The sequence below is a fragment of the Arabidopsis lyrata genome (assembly GCF_000004255.2).
Source record: "Arabidopsis lyrata subsp. lyrata unplaced genomic scaffold ARALYscaffold_8, whole genome shotgun sequence".
NCBI lineage: Eukaryota > Viridiplantae > Streptophyta > Magnoliopsida > Brassicales > Brassicaceae > Arabidopsis > Arabidopsis lyrata.
In genome coordinates, this window is record NW_003302548.1 from 15219190 (window position 1) to 15238880 (window position 19691).

General features: G+C 36.7%; 6 protein-coding genes and 1 long non-coding RNA gene across 8 annotated transcripts; 4 read left to right on the plus strand and 3 right to left on the minus strand.

The window, feature by feature from the left end:
* Positions 1 to 477: 477 nt before the first annotated feature.
* Positions 478 to 5603, plus strand: LOC9301996 (GTPase-activating protein gyp7). 2 transcript variants are annotated; one of them, XM_002864138.2, is made up of 15 exons: positions 478 to 652; positions 828 to 1001; positions 1134 to 1185; positions 1274 to 1381; positions 1519 to 1603; positions 1897 to 1951; positions 2042 to 2488; positions 3159 to 3218; positions 3481 to 3579; positions 3673 to 3783; positions 3939 to 4010; positions 4100 to 4216; positions 4417 to 4566; positions 4697 to 4797; positions 5172 to 5603. In XM_002864138.2, exons 1-15 carry the CDS (start codon positions 584 to 586, stop codon positions 5494 to 5496), a joined length of 2025 nt encoding a protein of 674 aa, XP_002864184.1. In that variant the 5' UTR covers positions 478 to 583; the 3' UTR covers positions 5497 to 5603. The 2 variants fall into 2 exon arrangements, with proteins under 2 accessions (XP_002864184.1, XP_020886660.1); XM_021031001.1 differs by having other exon boundaries at positions 487 to 652; positions 1256 to 1381.
* Positions 5604 to 5637: 34 nt separating this feature from the next.
* On the minus strand, positions 5638 to 6644 carry LOC9300261 (transcription factor MYB82). The gene is made up of 3 exons (XM_002865876.2): positions 6363 to 6644; positions 6155 to 6284; positions 5638 to 6081 (listed from the first exon to the last, which is right to left on the minus strand). Exons 1-3 carry the CDS (start codon positions 6493 to 6495, stop codon positions 5736 to 5738), a joined length of 609 nt encoding a protein of 202 aa, XP_002865922.1. The 5' UTR covers positions 6496 to 6644; the 3' UTR covers positions 5638 to 5735.
* On the plus strand, positions 6374 to 6766 carry LOC110229896. The gene is made up of 2 exons (XR_002333213.1): positions 6374 to 6462; positions 6564 to 6766. It is a non-coding gene; the product is annotated as an uncharacterized LOC110229896 (long non-coding RNA).
* A 2911-nt stretch (positions 6767 to 9677) lies between these two features.
* Positions 9678 to 11161, minus strand: LOC9301997 (putative F-box protein At5g52610). Its single transcript, XM_002865877.2, has one exon. The coding sequence runs from the start codon at positions 10753 to 10755 to the stop codon at positions 9709 to 9711; it is 1047 nt and encodes a 348-aa protein (XP_002865923.1). The 5' UTR covers positions 10756 to 11161; the 3' UTR covers positions 9678 to 9708.
* A 1384-nt stretch (positions 11162 to 12545) lies between these two features.
* On the minus strand, positions 12546 to 13940 carry LOC9301998 (putative F-box protein At5g52620). Its single transcript, XM_021016202.1, is given in 3 exon segments — positions 12546 to 13232; positions 13235 to 13874; positions 13876 to 13940. Coding segments are annotated over 3 exon segments (1113 nt in total). The 5' UTR covers positions 13927 to 13940; the 3' UTR covers positions 12546 to 12810.
* A 158-nt stretch (positions 13941 to 14098) lies between these two features.
* LOC9301999 (putative pentatricopeptide repeat-containing protein At5g52630) lies at positions 14099 to 16001 on the plus strand. The gene has a single exon (XM_002864139.2). The coding sequence runs from the start codon at positions 14119 to 14121 to the stop codon at positions 15883 to 15885; it is 1767 nt and encodes a 588-aa protein (XP_002864185.1). The 5' UTR covers positions 14099 to 14118; the 3' UTR covers positions 15886 to 16001.
* A 536-nt stretch (positions 16002 to 16537) lies between these two features.
* LOC9300262 (heat shock protein 90-1) lies at positions 16538 to 19550 on the plus strand. Its single transcript, XM_021023448.1, has 4 exons — positions 16538 to 16813; positions 17159 to 17300; positions 17386 to 17666; positions 17755 to 19550. Exons 1-4 carry the CDS (start codon positions 16676 to 16678, stop codon positions 19309 to 19311), a joined length of 2118 nt encoding a protein of 705 aa, XP_020879107.1. The 5' UTR covers positions 16538 to 16675; the 3' UTR covers positions 19312 to 19550.
* The last annotated feature ends 141 nt before the right edge of the window (positions 19551 to 19691 follow it).

Below are 19691 nucleotides of genomic sequence, written 5' to 3' on the forward strand. Positions count from 1 at the left end.
AACAACAAAAAAAACTTAACATTTCATTTGAGAATTGATACAATTTTTTAATTGTTATTTTGAATAAAAATTCAACTACGTCATTTCACTGTTTGAGTTAAAACTGATCTTGTAAAGTTATTTATTTTTGTTATTCGCTTATCAGATTTTATAGATCTTAAGTTTTTGGAAACGTGTATGAAAAACCCATATTTTAATTCCGGTTTGATTCGGTTCAATTTTGATTTGGTTTTAAATAAAAAGTAAACATAATTGTTTAATTTGTATTTGACTCAACTAAAAATATGAATTTTTACTAAATTCTGATTAATGTGGTTCAGTTGCACCAATTTCGCATTTGCTACTATATAAATTTTATGTATTTTTGTGTTATTCGGATTATTATAAAGTTGACTAAATCGATTAAATTTGGTTCGGTTCGGTTACAACGCCGACCCGTAATTAACACCTTTTTAACTGCAGAATTAATGAAGATACACACGTAATCGAATATTCTCGACGACGCGTAAGCTTCCTCTCTAATTACTTCGTCTTCAGGGTAATCGATCTCTCATCTCTATCTCTCTCTCCTCGTCAAATCACCATGAGTATGGAAGCATCGGAGCTACAGGATCTCTCCGACGACGCCGATTACGCCGCTTCTCAACAACAAGTTTGTTATTCTCACTTTCTCGTTCTTCTCTTGCTTTGATACGTTGTTCAACAACAAGTGGATCGTAGTTTCCCGATGGATCATCTCCGCCAATGCGAATTTGAATTCGTTATCTATTTGATTCGATGTTTGAATCGATCGTTTGATTGTGTTCTATGTCTCTTGATTTTGTTAGGGATCGGCTAGTATGATGCGTAGCGATAGCGGAAAGAGAAGTTCACCAAGTGAACACGATGACGCCGAATTGATATATTTGAAAGATAACGTTGCAATTCATCCTACACAGTTCGCATCTGAGAGGATTAGTGGTAGATTGAAGTTGACTAAGCAAGATTCTGTTCTCTTCTTGGTAATCAATCAATTGCAACTCCTTTTTGTATGGATATGATCCAAGAATTTAAGAGGAAGAAATTGATTGTTTGATGTATTAGTTTGTATTCATTTACTTACTTGTTTCCATTTTTTGATATATGATGGCTAGTCGTGGATTCCATACAAGGGACAAACTTCAAATGCAAAGTTATCAGAGAAAGGTAATTAGGATTCTTTGAACTGAATTTGTATATGTTGGTATTGAAGATAATGCCTTAACTTTGTTCTTAGTTTCTATATCTTTTCTAGACAGGAGTCTTTATACCATCACCGCGGTTCCGTTTACTGAAGTGAGGTCCATTAGGCGACACACTCCTACTCTCGGATGGCAGTATGTTATTGTTGTCCTGTCTTCTGGTAAGCAAAACTTCGGCTGTTGCTTTTTGTGAGATATATATAATGAATATATTGAATTACTTTAATGGGAGGGGGTTTCCCTTTTCCTTCTCGACAAGTCGAATGATTTACACTTACTCGTTTAAAATGACCTGCAGGACTTGCATTTCCGCCTCTGTACTTCTATAATGGAGGAGTCAGGGAATTTCTGGCCATAGTGAAGCAGCATGTTTTTCTTGCAAGGTTTGTGTCTGATGTGAGATAGTTTTTGTTCCTGGCCTTTTTTGATGTTCTTATTTATAACCTGTCTTTATAGTTTGTTCGGTTACTGTATCAAAGTAGCTTAGGAATGCACAGTGTAAATGTATTGACAGGCATTTATAGCACTTGTTACTTACTCATTAGAGAAGCCTAACATGAAAACTTTTGGCTCACCAGAGTTTATCATCGTATGGAACTGGATGACTCGTTACATAGTTATGCCACAAAGAAAATATTCAGAATTCATAGTCTTACATGATACTAGCTTTTTATAGGTCGTCAGAAGATCCAAATGTGTTCATTGTGAATGATTTTCAGAGTCCCTTGCAGGTAATCATATCAGATCATCTCATGTTGGGTGCAGTGATAATTGTTTTTATTCTCTTATTGGCTAATAGATTTTATCATAATATCCGACAGAGAACTTTGTCTTCATTGGAGCTGCCAAGTTCACTGCCTGTAGCAAGTGGACAATCAGTATACCCCTTAGACGGAGGTTCTTCTAACGAAAATCAAGGGAGAACAAGTGCAGATATTGGTAATAGAGTTTCTAGTGTTATCCAGTCTGGTCTGAGAAAGCACAAGAGTCATGATCCAACTCGGGATCTTTCAATTCATCTTCTTGAGAAGTTTTCTCTGGTTACCAAATTTGCTCGAGATACAACTACTCAGTTGTTTTCCGAAAACAATGGCTTTGGTTCCGTTGACAAGAGATGGAATAACCTACCCGTACATAGTTATCCTGAAAAGTTGTCAAATATTGCTGAGGAAAAGCATAATGAAATCCGTCATAGTTATTCTGAAAATGACCTTCTCAAGGATGAAGAAATTTCTAATGACATTGATGTCCCTGCGGATCCCTTAGAGGTAATGATCATTTTTTTGTTATAAGCATTAGCATGTTGGTGGAAACTATATTGGTATATTGTGAACTGTCCTGTGTTTGCAACATATAGTTTTTTTTTGTCTCTTGGATAGATTGTCATTTATTTTAAATGTACCTAATTACAAAATTCCATACATCATAAGTTTTTTTCCTTGTTCTGATTCATCCTGGATACCCAATTGACAATCATCTTGACCTTGGTACTCTAGTTATCCTACCGGGCATAATTCGAGTGCTTCTATGGGTGGACTTTATCCATGCATTTCAGTTGTGCTTGTACTTGCAGTTCGTTGGAACACTACCTTAGATACCAGTGACTATTGAGTTACAGCACTTTTGCTTGTTTTTGTTAAAGTTTGTTGAAAACACAGCTCTGAAAGTTCTTTGTTTTTGTATTCAAGGGAAATCAATTTGAAAACTAAGCATGTTAAACATTGATTGAAACGATCAGCTTTAGTTGATAATCACTTCTGCAATATATATGAATGATTCACCTTGTATTAGTAATATAAACATTTACGGATGGAATGCTATGCTACCAAATATTGAGAACTGATGATTAGCTGGCAGCTTGTTACAACAAGTACATGTAGAGTATGAAACTTATGAATTTGTTGAAGATTATGCCATTTAATTCTTACTCTTTTGCAGTTTAATAAATTAAGTTTGGTGTGGGGAAAGCCAAGGCAACCACCAATGGGGCATAAAGAGGTAAGCACTTTCGTATACTGCAATTTTTCAAAGTCTGGGAAGTTTAGAGAGGAAACTTTCTTGGGTGCTGTGTTTTTTCTTATACTAAATTTTAGAGAAGGTGAATCATTCATATATATCACCAAGCATTAAGTGTAAAATATCGACAGAGTAATGTGCAACCTGGTAGAGAATATATGTTTTGCTTCTTCGTTTGCTAAGTGGACGCATATCTATTTTCTATTAATCTCTGTTTAAATTCAAATTTTTGCTGGGCTCTTAGTTCACAGCGTTGTTGGATTCTGAAGGGCGAGTTGTGGAATCAAAAGCTCTTCGGGAGAGAGTTTTCTATGGAGGCATTGAGCACCAATTGCGAAGAGAGGTTAACTTTATATTTCATATGAAATTTTAATTTAAAAATAGGCTTGCGTAATTATATGCAGATTGATTTTGAAACTTGGGCTCATCATTGTAGGTATGGCCCTTTCTCTTGGGATATTATGCATATGACTCGACATATGCAGAGAGAGAATATCTTCGATCTGTCAAACGGATGGAATATGCAACATTGAAACAGCAGTGGCAGGTTCATTCATCATCATATCTAGATTCCTTAATAGGCTATGTAGTTCTTTTGCTCAATGATGCCTGAGCTATTTACATAAAAATTTCAGGCGTTCGTAGAGTAGTTTATTTCCCTCATGTAGCAGCACTTTTAAATAGTATATTTTTTTTTGACAGAGCATTTCCCCTGAACAAGCAAAAAGGTTCACAAAATATCGGGAGAGAAAAGGATTGATAGATAAAGATGTGGTAAGAAGAGTTTGAGAATTGTGATAAATGTGGTGTGCCTTATTCACGGAATTCCTGTTAAGCTATATTCCTGGTTTCTTCTTGTGTAGGTAAGAACTGATAGGGCATTTGAATACTATGAAGGGGATGACAATCTACATGTCAATAGCATGCGTGATATTCTGTTGACCTACTCCTTCTACAATTTTGACCTGGGTTACTGCCAGGTACTCATCAGTTTTCAAAGTTCATTCTTAGCACTGAATTACAAGTTGGCGTTGTCCTTACTGTTATGAAACCATATTTTGGGTTGGTTGCCCCACTTAGCGTATAAGCTGAACTGCTGGACACTCTTCTATTTCTGGCTTTTGCTTTGAATTTTTCCATTGTGTGTTTAACTGATAAGTGTTTTTTTTCTGATTGTTAGGGAATGAGTGATTATCTGTCTCCTATCTTGTTCGTGATGGAGGATGAATCAGAATCCTTTTGGTGTTTCGTGGCACTGATGGAACGCCTTGGACCCAACTTTAACCGTGACCAGAATGGGATGCATACTCAGCTCTTTGCACTCTCAAAGGTCTATAATTTTTTTCTCGAGAACACTTCTACAGTTTACATTTTGCATTTCTTCCTTTCTATCAGCATTCGGCATCAATGTTGGGATCTGAATCTGAAGCATTTTCTTTTACATTTTCACTGTCCCACAGCTGGTAGAGTTGCTCGATACCCCGCTGCATAATTACTTCAAGCAGAATGACTGCTTAAATTACTTCTTCTGTTTCCGCTGGATCCTGATTCAGTTTAAAAGGTTTGTTTCTTCTTTTTTGCCTCTTTCTCGTTATTGTTTTGATGTTTGTACCACAGCCTCATTTTGGGCTGGACAAGAATTACTGCCACCCTACCAAAAATTGGGATATCCGGAGTCTATTGGTATTGGGAATTGGATATCATCTGTGATTAGTTAACCAGTTTACCCATTCTGCAATACCCGGCTAGAAACCTTTCCAATGTCTGAGATATCTAAAGAAAATATATTGTCTAATATACCTGAAATACGTTCCATAGCACTTTGAATGTGAATGACGAGTATTCCCAATATTGTTTTCTTAATTTCAAGAAGAAATTTTGTTTCTTGTAATTTTTTGCTGTGTTGTATCTGATTCTGGTGACAATGTGTCTTAGGGAATTTGAGTACGAGAAGACAATGCAGCTGTGGGAGGTGATGTGGACCCACTACCTCTCGGAACATTTTCACCTATATGTTTGTGTGGCGGTCTTGAAGCGATGCCGCAGCAAGATAATGGGAGAACAGATGGATTTTGACACTCTCTTAAAGTTCATCAATGAGCTGTCTGGGCATATTGACCTCGATTCAACAGTCAGAGATGCCGAAGCACTTTGCATATGTGCTGGTGAAAATGGTGCCGCTAGTATTCCTCCAGGAACCCCTCCTTCTTTACCCCTTGATGACGGTACCTTATATCCTCAGGAAGATGATGTTTTGTAAGTAATACAACTTTGCTTTTTCTTCAAGACATGTTACCAAAATTTGGATTGCTTTGACCAGAAATCCCATACAATGATTAAGTCAATGGACATAAGCTTTTTTATTTTTTTGCACTTGTTAATACTCTGGTTCGAAAATAGCTAGGGATAAGTAACTCGATATAAATTGTATAACTAAAGCAATAATGACTCGAAAAGTCTATGCAAGAATTTATCCCTCGAGATAAATCCAGGAAAGTCCTAAAGCAGAGGAAAGAAATCAGTAAAGGCAAAACATGGGTCAAACACAAGAGTGTTGTCTGGGTAGTGGGAAATAAGTGGCAAGGGAGATCCTACGTGGACGTCATAGCCAAAGTGGTTGGTCTCCTCCATCCAGGTATTGCTCTCCTCTTCTCCTTCTCCTTCTTCTCCATGGCTTCTTCTCAGTTCTGTAGACATAACTGGCTTATCGGTGAAAGGAGTGGCGCCGATTGATTCAGGTGCATTCTGTTTTCGGGAACTAGATTTCTTGTTCAAATGAGTATTCCAGTAGTTCTTGACTTCATTGTCAGTGCGACCTGGGAGACGACCGGCGATCAACGACCATCTGATAGAAAAGAATAAGAAGTTAGTATCGCGAAAGTTATGAGAGGGAGGATCAATGGTGAAAGAGGAAAGACCGGTTTCCAAGAAGCTTATGCATGCGGATAATGAGGTCTTGTTCTTGAGGTGACATGCTTCCTCTTTTGATATTTGGTCTTAGATAGTTCTTCCATCTCAACCTACAGCTTTTTCCTCCTCTCTTCAACCCTGAAAAACATTCCTTAATTTCCCAAAATCCCGAGTAAACAAACATAAATTCACTATATAAAACTTTGGAAATCGAACCGGATCTACGAGAAATGTCTGCCCAGTTTCCTTCTCCATGAGTCTCAACACAGCTTTTTAATATCATGTCTTCTTCAGGTTGCCACAAACCTCTCTTCACGTAAGACTTCCCTTCTGCCCTTTTGTGTTCCATCTTTTATTTTTCTCTCTTTGCTTCCACAGTTTTGTAAGTGAGTGTGAAGCTGTTTATTAATTATATAGGCAAAAACTTTGAGGTCTTCCAACTTTAACTCTTACATGTGGGGACTATCTACTAAAATTATTGAAGAGAAAAAGAGAACAGTGGTTTGCACTTTTCCGACAGTAACACTACTGTAAATTCGTGCAAACTAGAGCTGTAAAAGCTCTCTATTCCCTTGTTTTTATCCTCAACATTGTCACAAATTATTGGCTTTTAAGGCAAACATATAAGCACGGGAGATCAGAGGTTGAAGATTGCCATCAACCTCGATACCTGCGTTAGTCCATTTACAAATACAATTTTGTGCGTTTACGGTTGTTACAAATATTCTTTCTCAAAAAAAAAAAAAAAAAAAAAAAATTCTTTCTCGCTCAAAAACGTGCAGCTAATTCAAAAGTTGTGCTCGAGATGGTTGTTCAAGAGTCAAGACTATTTTATAAGGGATAACAAATTAATATCTAACAATCTTAGAACAAAAAGAGAGGTATATGTCTACTATACATATTTGAGTGATCTATACATCTACATTCTAGTTCTTAGTTTTCAGATTTTAATTTTACGGAATTTGGTAAACACAATTCATCTTATTTTCTTTTTAATATGACATCATATGATATACCAGGATTAAAAAAAAAACTGAAAATGTATATATCTTTTAGTAAACTGGAATCTTTGAATGTTTATTAGTAAAATGTATATTACTTTAAAGTAGAAGTTTTCTCTGTCGTATCAAGCCTCTAGTTTTGTTGCTATCAATCTATCATCATCATTTTCATTGTCTTTCACTCTTTCATGTAAAATAATAGCATTATAACTACTTTCTGGCTGATAAACCTTCATAATTACGTAATCTTTTTTCTTTTGGATACATGTTGGATTGTCTAACGACTAACTCTTCTTGTTTTTTGTTTCACAAGGGTGATGTTAATTATATTCGTGTCAAATTTTTATTATTTGAGATTAATTAAGCTGTGTTGATGCTTTTAAGTTTTAACTTTTTTTTTTTTTGACATCTTTGGATCGACAAGGCCCGATCCATAGCCAATCCCTACTACGCGGGGTAACGCGATTTAGTGGAGTCGAACTCCGGTGGGGAAGGCGGAGTCATGTGGACTTAACCACTTGACTAAAGGCACATCCCCTTTTAAGTTTTAACTAATCATGTATAAACAAGAAGAGTGTAGGTAATGCCAATTCCAATTTTCTGATTCAATCTCAACAGATTACATTTTGTTTTAACTTTTAACGTTATATCTTATAACCTATTACGATAAATTTTTGAAAACCAAAGAAACTAGAATATTGCTATAGATGTCTTAAAAGAACCTTTAAACTATAACATCAGTACATAAGGATGTTTCAAGAATATACAGTTAATGTGGGATAAAACATGATTTTGCTTTCAAGTAACTTGCAATAGAATTAATTAGAGAGCATCGAAAAGAAAACCTGAAAATAATAATGAGAAGCTAACAACTAAACTTGTAGATAAGAAGTCACATTTACAGGCTGTACGTTCATTCCGACGCCTTCCAAAAGAATGACTAATTTTACGCCTAATTTACCCTTGTAATAAATCAGTTTAGTAGGCAAATTAAAGAACAATGGGATATGATACAATTAGTAGATTTTGCGTTAAGAAACCTAATATTTTCAGACCTAACATCAAAGCAAGCTATATTCTTCAAACCCTTGTTGCGTTCAGCCATGTAAATATGTAATACAAAACCCCATTGATGCATATCCCTTCACTTATAGGATAATGGTTTACTGTACGTTCGATCCAGTGCCGGCTCAAACATATCCTAGGCCCTGGGGCAAAAAAAAAAAAATGGACCCCTAGTATGTTAAAAAAAATAATATTTATAAGATTAAAACACAAAGAAAACATTATTTAAAAAAAATAAAGCAACAAGATCATTTTACAAAAGATATTTAGCCTAACAAAACAATAATTTTTTTTAGAATTATTGGTCTAAAGTAAATCAACTTCTAACTTGGACCCAACAAATTTGTAAAAGAAGAATTACGTTATTCTTAAAAAGAATGTAAATATATATGGGCCCCTTTTTTAATAATAATTTTCTTTTTTTCTGTTATACTTGCACAAATTTTATTATTTTTGGTTACGCTTTGTAAAAAAAAAAAAATTGTGTGGACCCCTTTTATTTGTGGGCCTCTGGTAATTGCCCAGCTCGCCCCCATGTTAAGCCGGCACTTCGATCTTCCTCCATGACATTTTTCCAGTTGTTCCTAATGTCAGAATATGTCCCTCTTCATATCGTGAATTGGTTATGGCTAGTACCTTGTAAGGAACAGCTCGGTGAACTCTGGACGTCTAAGTATGAACGAACATAATTTGGATGCGAGACCAAACCCTAGCGATTGATTTATTAGAACATCTCAAGAGTATCTCGTGAATGATGTCAATCGGGATCGGATCGGAGTTGTCATCATTCACCTAATGGGCTAAATGAATTAATGGGCCATCTTAAATTTATCGAATAAAAAATACAAACATAATGGTCCAAAGATAATATGTGTCTGATTCTATCGATCTGTTAAAACAGAGCTAGGATTGTGTTATTGTGGTCCAGTTGTTGCGCTCTATCTCTCTTCCAAAGAAAGAAGAGAAAACACTCAAACAGTCTATGCCTCAAAGAGCTTTCCTCTATTCCCATATGAAGAAGCTCGCTAGGTTTTTCTACTTAATCAGGCTTAGACAACTAATTTCAAAGCGATAATTCGCGGTCAATATATGACAAGCAGAAAGATATATGCTGTTAAAATTTTAAGACCCGCCTTTCTCCAAAGAGAGCGTTAAGTCTTCTATGATTAGTCTATGAATTACAATAAGATTGATATAATGTAAGGTTCATGATATTCAATCTCACACATGATTGAGAACTCAAATGAAAATGTAACATTATCAGCAATATTAATTATATATATATATATGGACTTTTTATATATAGACTTGTCACTCGCCGTTGTTACAACTTCTGATTGATTAATTAATATGTAAAATATATAAAGAAGAAACAAGACGAGAAAATGAGCATATATTATTACATTAAAAGACTTAAAAAAAAGTGACAAAAAATTAAACGAAAAAACAATCCATTCAACAATATTATAATGTCAACATCACTCTCCTTATTCTTATTACAAAAACATAATACTTTCAACGTAATCCGTGAAAGTAAGCACTAATAAAGATGGTCGATATGAGCATCTGATCCCCCCAAGCCAAACTGTATTTGAACGTTTCATCTTGAGATCAACATAGACAAGATAAAGATGATAAGATTGATCACGAGCTGTAACTATAAGCTCACCACTACCAGCAACAAAACCAACTAACTCTAGACAAACAAGATCATACGAGAACAACTCTCGAGGTAAAACGATAGAAACCTTAGACCATTCTTGTTTCCCGGCAACTTCCAAAACCCATAAATCATACATGTTAATATTTTTTGTAACAAGTAAAGCTAGTTTCCCTTGGTAGTTCACAAAGGTAAAGAAACCATAAAAGTTACTAGCCTCGACCGGTATTTCAATGAAATTACCAAACTTTTCCGTCGCCACATAGAATCTCTCAAGTCTCAGTCCATGCGCCGTGTGAGAACCGTAATACACAACCCCATCGATGCATACTCCTCTGGTTGCGGGAGAATGATTATTCTCAACCTCAATCATTTTCCATGAACCTTGACCTCCCAATGTAAACACTTCCACTTTATAGGGACATACTAACTTTTCTTTTGAGAAAAACAATACCTTATATTGACAATTGATAGGATCGTATCCCATATACCATTTCCTAAACGGTTTATAGGGAGCGGATTGGGGCAAAAGTACGCCTTTTCTCGTGGCAGGATTGTATATCCACAATCGATGCATGTCTTCGAGACATATCAAGCCATTGACGCAATCAGGCGTGAGAGAAGTATTATCGACGCAGCATATCGCATTGGTAACCAAAGAAGGTTGGGATGATAAGAAGAAATGCCAACGAGAAAACGTGAATATATCACGTAAAGCAAACATGACATGTTGCTGATGAGTAGAGGATCGAGATTGGTATAAGTTGATGAAATGTCGACTGCGGATGATTGAGGCCAAAAGCTTGGACACACATAGACATATCGCTAGGGTTTTCACAGGCAATCTTAAGAGAATTTCGACCAAAAGGTCTTCAGTAAACATACTTAATTAAGGGAAAAGTTTAGTGTTTTTTTTTTTTTTTTTTTCTGTTTGATAAGAAATTCTCTTATTTCTCATCTATAAATCATGAGTATATCTCATATATATATATGTGTACTATGGGGGAGTAATTTGCTTAGTCATTAAAGCATAAGATTGAATTGACTATATTTTTTTAAACATGTATATTAATTAATTTCGTATCTAAATGGTTAAGTCAATACAATTGATAACTGCGACTTTCTTCTGTATATTACTCCCTCTGTTTTATTTTGTAAGACTAAAAACGCGTGGTTTTAATACTATACTAAACTATTTTCAAAAATTTCTTTTATTTGGAATTGTTGACTTCAAAAATATAAATGGAAATGAATTAGTGGATAATCTTCTAAATTTATTTTATTTTTGAAATTTTGTTTACAACAATACTATATGAAAAAACATAAAAATTAAAACAGTTATTTTATTAAAAAAAAAAGAATCAAACCGGTGAAAATATGGTAATGAATTTGTACCGGTTAGAAAAAATGTGAATGCTAAAAAAATAATAAGTGATGGTAATGTTAATTGTTAAGTGACGAAAATTTTAAATTAATTTAAATATGCATATTATTATGATTTGTAATACTCAATTTTTTTTGTTGAGTTGCACTGCCGTCTTGCTAAAGTAAACGCCATAAAATCTTGAGGAGATACCCATTTTTTATCCTTAGGTTTCTTTGACTGTTTTGTGATGCATGTAAAATTGCTTTATAGAGAACAAATTAATCTCATATTTGTACTCGTTCCTATCCACATACATCGGACGTGTTCATTTGTTAAAGGACTTCAATCTATTCAAGCCAGAGATATAACCATAGTCTTATCAAACAGCAGCTCATCCCAAAATCATCCCAAAGTGGTCGTACAGTCGGTAATTGAGACTAAATAAGGCTATAATCATCATTTTCATTGTCTTTAGCAGCTCTAGTTTTAATAGATATAATCATCATTGTCATTGTCTTTCATGTAAAATAATAGCAATATACTCGCTGGCTTTTCACCAGATTGCTAATGCGGCCGTTGAACATCATATTCAGCCGAATAGACTAATACTGCCTGGCTGATAAAACTTCATAATCTTGTTTTTGTTTTTCAGATAGCCGCGCTTATTGTTGAATGTTAGATTGTTTAACGACTCACTCGATCTTGTTAATTTGGACAAGAGTAAGGAGTTATTTGCGTGTCAAAAGTTTTAGTTTTTGAGAATAATTAAGCTGTCTTGATACTCTCAATCAATCGTCATATGTATGTATAAACATAAATGGTTAGTCCATATGATGCGGACTGGACACTGCGTACCAATATATTAGTATGCAAAACATTAGACTGTAGTATGAAGTAGACAATTGTATGGTTAGTCCATATGATGCGGACTAGACTCTGCATACCAATATTTTAGTATGCAAAATATTAGAATGTAGTATGGAGCAGACAATTGTATGTTGGTATGGAGTTTATGATGGTATGGAGCTTTTGGGGAATGGAATGAAAAAATGCGGACTAGAGTGAACTTATGATGGTATGGAGTTGTATGCTCAAGTGTATACTAGTATGGAGATTTTTAGTCTGCAATAGTGCATACTAGTATGCAATAGTGAATGGTAAATTCAGTGCGTACTAGTCCGATTTTATTCCGGTCTACAGCGTATTAAACAACCATTCAAAGCCAAAGAGTGAGTTCACAAAGAGTAGATTTTATTATATTTATTTTTTGTCAAAACTAAGTGTAGATTATTTTGTTTAAGTTGGGGATTAACAGAGACATACGTTGTTTCAGGTATCAATTAATAATTTCTTAGAAATGAAAAGACAAAATTGATAGAGAGATCTTAAAAGAATCTTATAGACTATAATATCATTACAAAAAGACGTTTTATGAAAATGCATATTTTGTTAATTTTCAAGTAACATCGAGAAGAAAACCTGGGAAACCAAATTGATAAGCCAACAAATGATGAAGCTCACAACAAAAGTTGTCTGATGAAAAGCCACATTTCCAGGTAATTTACATATGAGTTATATAAACTTGAAATCTTCTGCATAGTCTACAAAGGTGTGAACTCTACTACTAAGATTCTTCTCTGACCCTTCAAGCCCTAGGATTCCAACTCTTTGCAAAGTGTTTGTTTCGGGGTTGAAGTAGTAAACAAAGAAGGATTTCGATGTATAATCCATGGACAAAATAATTTCACCAGTAGCAGTCACTCCAACAACGGAAACATAACCCTTAAAGACCGGTAAAGTGTATTCACATTTCAACCATTCTTCTTTCTCAGCATCCTCTAGAACCCACAAACACAACTTAACTACAGCCCAAGGCTTTTTATAAATTTGATTATCCCAATAACAACGAAGCACACCTAATTTACCCTTATAATTGATCAGTTTAGCAAGCAAAGAACATAAGGTTATGTCATGATCCGCATTTAGAAACTTATTTCATACCTTACATTAAAGGAAGCTATCTTCACACCACTGAACTGGTCATGGTGGCGAGCCATGTAATACAAAACCCCATTGATGCATATCCCTTCACTTATAGGATAATGGTCTACGAGACATTGGATCGTCCTCCATGCTACTTTTCCAGTTCGTAATGTCTGAATATTTTGTGAATTAAAATATGAATTGCTTGTTGTGAGTACCTTGTATTGTTTGCCAATAGGATCATACCCTAATAAGCTGCTCAAATTGCTCTTACTTGTCCATTGAGTTAATCTTGCGTACTGTCCCGTGCTAGGGTTACATATCACCGGCACTTTATCTGTCAGCGTATTAGGGAAATAGAGCAAACCAGAGACAAGGCCAAAAATCTCTTGGCACATGTCTCTAGGTAACTGCATATGAAAATCGGTTGATAGTACAAGAGAATGATTCTCATCTGGATTCTTCGGCTGAGGCGACGAGTATAAGCACCACTTATCAGAATTTTGAACGGCGAATAAGAGACGTGGCCGAGTCAAGGGCCTAGTTTGGAACAACTTAGTGAAATCTTGACCTCTAAGTATAGACGAACAGAACTTGTATGCGAGACCAAACCTAGCGATTGACTTATTAGACAATTTCGATAGTATATCGAGAGACGAGAATGATGTCAGTCGGGATTGGATCTGAGTCTCCCTCTCTTTCCATCGAGTTTTTCAAAGATCGTGTCTTTTGGTTCCAGTTCCAGACTTAACGTAGACGACAATGTAGGGTTTCAAAGGCAATCATTCACTTAAACCTAATGGGCCGAACGAATTAATGGGCCATGTTAAATTTTACCCAATAAGAGATCTCGTTTCTCACTGAGCAAAAGTCCAGTGTTCAACCATCTTCTTCCTCATGGCTCTGAATTCTTCAGCTTTCTTCGTTCCATGTCACAATTACAATCAAATTTGTGATCTTCTTCTTTCTTCAGCTAGATCCAGATCCATTGTTAAAGGACTTCAGCTTCATGGCTATATCGTTAAATCAGGCCTTTCTCTTATCCCTCTCGTCGCTAACAATCTCATTAATTTCTACTCCAAATCACAGCTTCCGTTTGATTCTCGTCGAGCTTTTGAAGATAGCCCACAAAAGAGTGCGACGACTTGGAGTTCAATCATCTCTTGTTTTGCTCAGAACGAGCTTCCATGGATGTCACTCGAGTTTCTTAGGAAAATGATGGCGGGAAGCCTTAGACCTGATGATCATGTTCTTCCGTCTGCGACCAAGTCTTGTGGAATTTTGAGTCGTTGTGATATTGGGAAATCGGTTCATTGTCTCTCGATGAAGACTGGGTATGATGCTGATGTGTTCGTTGGGAGTTCTTTGGTTGATATGTATGCGAAATGTGGAGAAATTGTTTATGCGAGGAAGATGTTCGACGAAATGCCTCTGAGAAATGTTGTTACTTGGAGTGGGATGATGTATGGGTATGCTCAAATGGGTGAAAATGAGGAAGCTTTGTGGTTGTTTAAAGAAGCTTTGTTTGAAAATCTCGCTGTTAATGATTACTCGTTTTCGACTGTTATTAGTGTTTGTGCCAATTCGACTCTACTTGAGTTAGGTAGACAGATTCAGGGGTTGTGTATTAAGTCCAGCTTTGACTCTTCTAGCTTTGTGGGTAGTTCGTTAGTCTCATTGTATTCGAAATGTGGTGATCTTGAAGGAGCTTATCAAGTTTTTGATGAGGTGCCTATGAGGAATCTCGGGATTTGGAACGCGATGCTTAAGGCTTGTGCGCAACATTCGCATACTCAAAAGGTTATTGAATTGTTCAAGCGGATGAAACTCTCTGGAATGAAACCAAATTTTATAACTTTTCTGAATGTGCTCAATGCTTGTAGCCACGCGGGTCTAGTAGATGAAGGGAAATACTACTTTGATCTGATGAAAGAATCGAGAATTGAGCCGACGGATAAGCATTACGCTTCCTTGGTGGATATGCTGGGACGAGCTGGTAAACTAGAAGAAGCACTTGAAATAGTCACGAATATGCCAATCGATCCCACGGAATCTGTATGGGGAGCTTTATTAACGAGTTGTACAATCCACAAGAACACAGAACTTGCAGCATTTGCAGCAGACAAGGTCTTCGAATTAGGACCAGTGAGTTCCGGTATGCACATTTCTTTATCTAATGCTTATGCAGCCGATGGTAGATTCGAAGACGCAGCCAAAGCCAGAAAATTGCTTCGAGACCGAGGGGAAAAGAAGGAAACAGGGCTAAGTTGGGTTGAAGAAAGGAACAAAGTTCATACATTTGCAGCTGGAGAAAGACGCCATGAGAGAAGCAAGGAGATATATGAGAAGCTGGCTGAGTTAGGGGAAGAGATGGAGAAAGCGGGTTATGTTGCAGACACGAGCTATGTTCTGAGAGAAGTGGATGGTGATGAGAAGAATCAGACCATAAGGTATCATAGCGAGAGATTAGCTATTGCTTTTGGACTAATCACATTTCCGGCTGATAGACCGATCCGGGTGATGAAGAATCTGCGTGTTTGCGGTGATTGCCATAACGCGATCAAGTTCATGTCCATATGTACGAGACGAGTGATCATTGTGAGAGATAACAATAGATTTCATCGGTTTGAAGATGGCAAGTGTTCTTGTAATGACTATTGGTGATAGACAAACGAGAGTTGGTTTATATTATTTAAAGATAACGGCTACTTCTTCTTCTTGAATCTTGATCATTATTTGTAGGATAAAATTCGAAATAAAATCATTATTTATTTATCATACATTCATATTGCAATAGTTAGTAGTTACATAATCAAGTAATGTATGTTTATATCAGGAACTAATAAATGTGTTCCATTCAAATAACCATGCATTGCACTAATTATACCATTTTTCTTCTTTTTGAAGTTGTGCTAAATTAAATTTGACTTGGTTCACTCAGACTATCTACTAGTATATCATTGAATCTGTAGTTTGTAGTGATGAGAGATAATAGAAGTATGTATGATGATGTTTAATTGAGTTTTATTAATTTCAAACGAATTTTATTTAATTTGATTTTAGTATATTATAAATTAAAGATATTGAACCGGGTTCAGTTCACAGTGAACCGAAGAAATTTCTTAACCAGAGATTGACTCGGATTTGAAAGAAGTGGAGTCTCTCGATACGAGAAGAAGTTTCTGGAATTCGTTGGCCACAAAGCCAAAAACGGTTGATTTCGTCGAAATACGACGTCGTTTCAACGAACAATCCAGAATCCCCTGGTTTTCCTTTATTTCGAAAAGAAGAGACTAGAACTTTATTTCTCCTCTATAAATTCACTTTGTGTTTTCCTCTCTTCTTCATAAATCAAGAAAACAATCACAAATCTCTCGAAACGCTCTCTAAGTTCTAAATCTCTCTCGCATTCTCTTTCGTTTTTCGTTTGCGTTGAATCAAAGATCGTGTTACGATGGCAGAAGTTCAGATGGCTGATGCAGAGACTTTTGCTTTCCAAGCGGAGATTAACCAGCTTCTTAGCTTGATCATCAACACTTTCTACAGCAACAAAGAGATTTTCCTCCGTGAGCTCATCAGTAACTCTTCTGATGTATGTTTCCCTTTAAATCTCTCAGCTCTGTGTTTCTTCCGATTACCTACTTTCGTGCATGTTATTGTACCTGGATCCGTTGATAGTGTTTGGATTCGTAGGTTTAGTTTTGGATACCTGGATTCTTTAGTTTTTCTAATAGATCGTGATTTGGCTTGTGCATCAAGTTAGTTTAGGATTATCGATCCTGCTGTGAATTGATAGACTCGTATCATATATGTTGTAGTTAGATCTGTTGGAAGGTTCTTGCTGGGATTATCCTATTGTGAGGATTGTAGCAGTGGAATTGTGGTTTCCTGGAGGAAGACTTCTGATTATGTTTTGTTAATATGGATGGTTTTGTAGGCTCTTGACAAGATTCGATTTGAGAGCTTGACCGATAAGAGCAAGCTCGATGGACAGCCTGAACTCTTCATTAGGCTGGTTCCAGACAAGGCTAACAAGACGCTCTCGATTATCGACAGTGGTATTGGCATGACCAAAGCAGGTAATGAATCTATGCCTAGTATTTGTTTGATTGGAGTCAAGGTCAGTGTTTGTGCTGTGGTTTGACTCTCTTAATGCATTTTCAGATCTGGTGAACAACTTGGGGACCATTGCGAGGTCTGGAACTAAGGAATTTATGGAAGCTCTTCAAGCTGGAGCTGATGTGAGTATGATAGGTCAATTTGGTGTTGGTTTCTACTCTGCTTATCTTGTTGCAGAGAAGGTTATTGTCACTACAAAGCACAATGATGATGAACAATACGTTTGGGAGTCTCAAGCTGGTGGTTCCTTCACTGTTACTAGGGATGTGGATGGGGAACCACTTGGTAGAGGAACTAAGATCACATTATTCCTCAAGGATGATCAGGTAATGAATCATAGCTTTGAGTGTTTTGGGGATTGTTTCTTTTCTTTTGATGTTTTCTGTCTTCTTATAAGTGAGTTTATTCTTATAGCTTGAATACCTGGAGGAGAGAAGACTCAAAGACTTGGTAAAGAAGCATTCTGAGTTCATCAGTTACCCAATTTACCTGTGGACCGAGAAAACAACTGAGAAGGAGATCAGTGATGATGAGGATGAAGATGAACCAAAGAAAGAAAACGAAGGTGAGGTTGAGGAAGTTGATGAGGAGAAGGAGAAAGACGGTAAAAAGAAGAAGAAAATCAAAGAAGTCTCTCACGAGTGGGAGCTCATCAACAAGCAGAAACCTATTTGGTTGAGGAAGCCAGAAGAGATCACTAAGGAAGAGTATGCTGCTTTCTACAAGAGCTTGACCAATGACTGGGAAGATCACTTAGCCGTGAAACACTTCTCTGTGGAGGGTCAGCTTGAATTCAAGGCCATTCTCTTTGTTCCAAAGAGAGCTCCGTTTGATCTCTTCGACACGAGGAAGAAGCTGAACAACATCAAGTTGTATGTGAGGAGGGTGTTCATTATGGACAACTGTGAAGAACTTATCCCAGAGTACCTCAGCTTTGTGAAAGGTGTTGTTGACTCTGATGACTTGCCACTCAACATCTCCCGTGAGACGCTTCAACAGAACAAGATCCTTAAGGTGATCAGGAAGAATCTAGTGAAGAAGTGTATTGAGATGTTCAACGAGATCGCTGAGAATAAAGAAGACTACACGAAATTCTACGAGGCCTTCTCCAAGAATCTCAAATTGGGTATCCATGAAGACAGTCAGAACAGGTCAAAGATTGCTGATCTTCTACGGTACCACTCCACAAAGAGCGGTGATGAAATGACGAGCTTGAAAGATTACGTCACAAGGATGAAGGAAGGTCAGAAGGACATTTTCTACATAACTGGTGAAAGCAAAAAGGCTGTTGAGAATTCTCCCTTCTTGGAGAAGCTGAAGAAGAGAGGCTACGAGGTACTTTACATGGTGGATGCAATTGACGAATACGCTGTTGGACAATTGAAGGAGTATGATGGTAAGAAACTTGTCTCTGCAACCAAAGAAGGACTGAAACTTGAAGATGAGACGGAAGAAGAGAAGAAGAAAAGGGAAGAGAAGAAGAAATCCTTTGAGAACCTCTGTAAGACGATTAAGGAAATCCTTGGGGATAAGGTTGAGAAGGTTGTTGTCTCTGACAGAATCGTGGACTCTCCCTGCTGTCTAGTAACTGGTGAATATGGATGGACTGCGAACATGGAAAGGATCATGAAAGCACAGGCCCTGAGAGATAGCAGCATGAGTGGCTACATGTCAAGCAAGAAAACGATGGAGATCAACCCCGACAATGGTATCATGGAAGAGCTCAGAAAGAGAGCTGAAGCAGACAAGAATGACAAGTCTGTTAAAGATCTTGTCATGTTGCTGTTCGAGACGGCTTTGTTGACTTCTGGATTCAGTCTTGATGAACCGAACACGTTTGCTGCTAGGATTCACAGGATGTTGAAGTTGGGTCTGAGCATTGATGAGGATGAGAATGTTGAGGAAGATGGTGCTATGCCTGAGTTGGAGGAGGACGCTGCTGAAGAGAGCAAGATGGAGGAAGTCGACTAAGAGATGAAGAAGTTTATCTTTATGGTTCTGAAAACTTCTAATATGTCGAGTTATTCGGAGTTTTTAAGGTTTTTCAGAATGTCTTGTCTTTTGTGTGTTAAGAGTCACTTGAACATTTTAGGGTTGGGTTTAAGGTTTGTTATTTCGTGTGCGTCTGTCTAATACTTCTACCAGTTTTTGTTAATGAATCGGCTAAGGAACATTCCTTGTTTCTGAACAAATGCAAATGTTCTCTGGTATTCTAAAGTAAGACTTGACTTCCTAAACATCACTGTAAGAGATAAATGTGAGAAATTGATACGATGAAAAGGGAAGCTTGGGACAAGTAACCTCAAATCTTGGCAAAATGATCGCTTTTAACACCAATAGTTAAAATCAAT

Bases quoted from the DNA above. Each gene is read 5' to 3' on its own strand.
- LOC9300262 (XM_021023448.1), top strand. From the start codon at position 16,676: ATGGCAGAAGTTCAGATGGCTGATGCAGAGACTTTTGCTTTCCAAGCG. The intron at 17,301-17,385 runs GTAATGAATCTA...ATGCATTTTCAG, and splicing joins TATTGGCATGACCAAAGCAG to ATCTGGTGAACAACTTGGGG. The intron at 17,667-17,754 runs GTAATGAATCAT...TTATTCTTATAG, and splicing joins TATTCCTCAAGGATGATCAG to CTTGAATACCTGGAGGAGAG.
- LOC9301997 (XM_002865877.2), bottom strand. From the start codon at position 10,755: ATGTTTACTGAAGACCTTTTGGTCGAAATTCTCTTAAGATTGCCTGTG.
- LOC9300261 (XM_002865876.2), bottom strand. From the start codon at position 6,495: ATGGAACACAAAAGGGCAGAAGGGAAGTCTTACGTGAAGAGAGGTTTG. The intron at 6,285-6,362 runs GTTCGATTTCCA...AATGTTTTTCAG, and splicing joins AGACATTTCTCGTAGATCCG to GGTTGAAGAGAGGAGGAAAA. The intron at 6,082-6,154 runs GTCTTTCCTCTT...CTTTTCTATCAG, and splicing joins CATAAGCTTCTTGGAAACCG to ATGGTCGTTGATCGCCGGTC.
- LOC9301999 (XM_002864139.2), top strand. From the start codon at position 14,119: ATGGCTCTGAATTCTTCAGCTTTCTTCGTTCCATGTCACAATTACAAT.
- LOC9301996 (XM_021031001.1), top strand. From the start codon at position 584: ATGAGTATGGAAGCATCGGAGCTACAGGATCTCTCCGACGACGCCGAT. The intron at 1,604-1,896 runs GTTTGTGTCTGA...AGCTTTTTATAG, and splicing joins CAGCATGTTTTTCTTGCAAG to GTCGTCAGAAGATCCAAATG. The intron at 3,784-3,938 runs GTTCATTCATCA...TTTTTTTGACAG, and splicing joins CATTGAAACAGCAGTGGCAG to AGCATTTCCCCTGAACAAGC.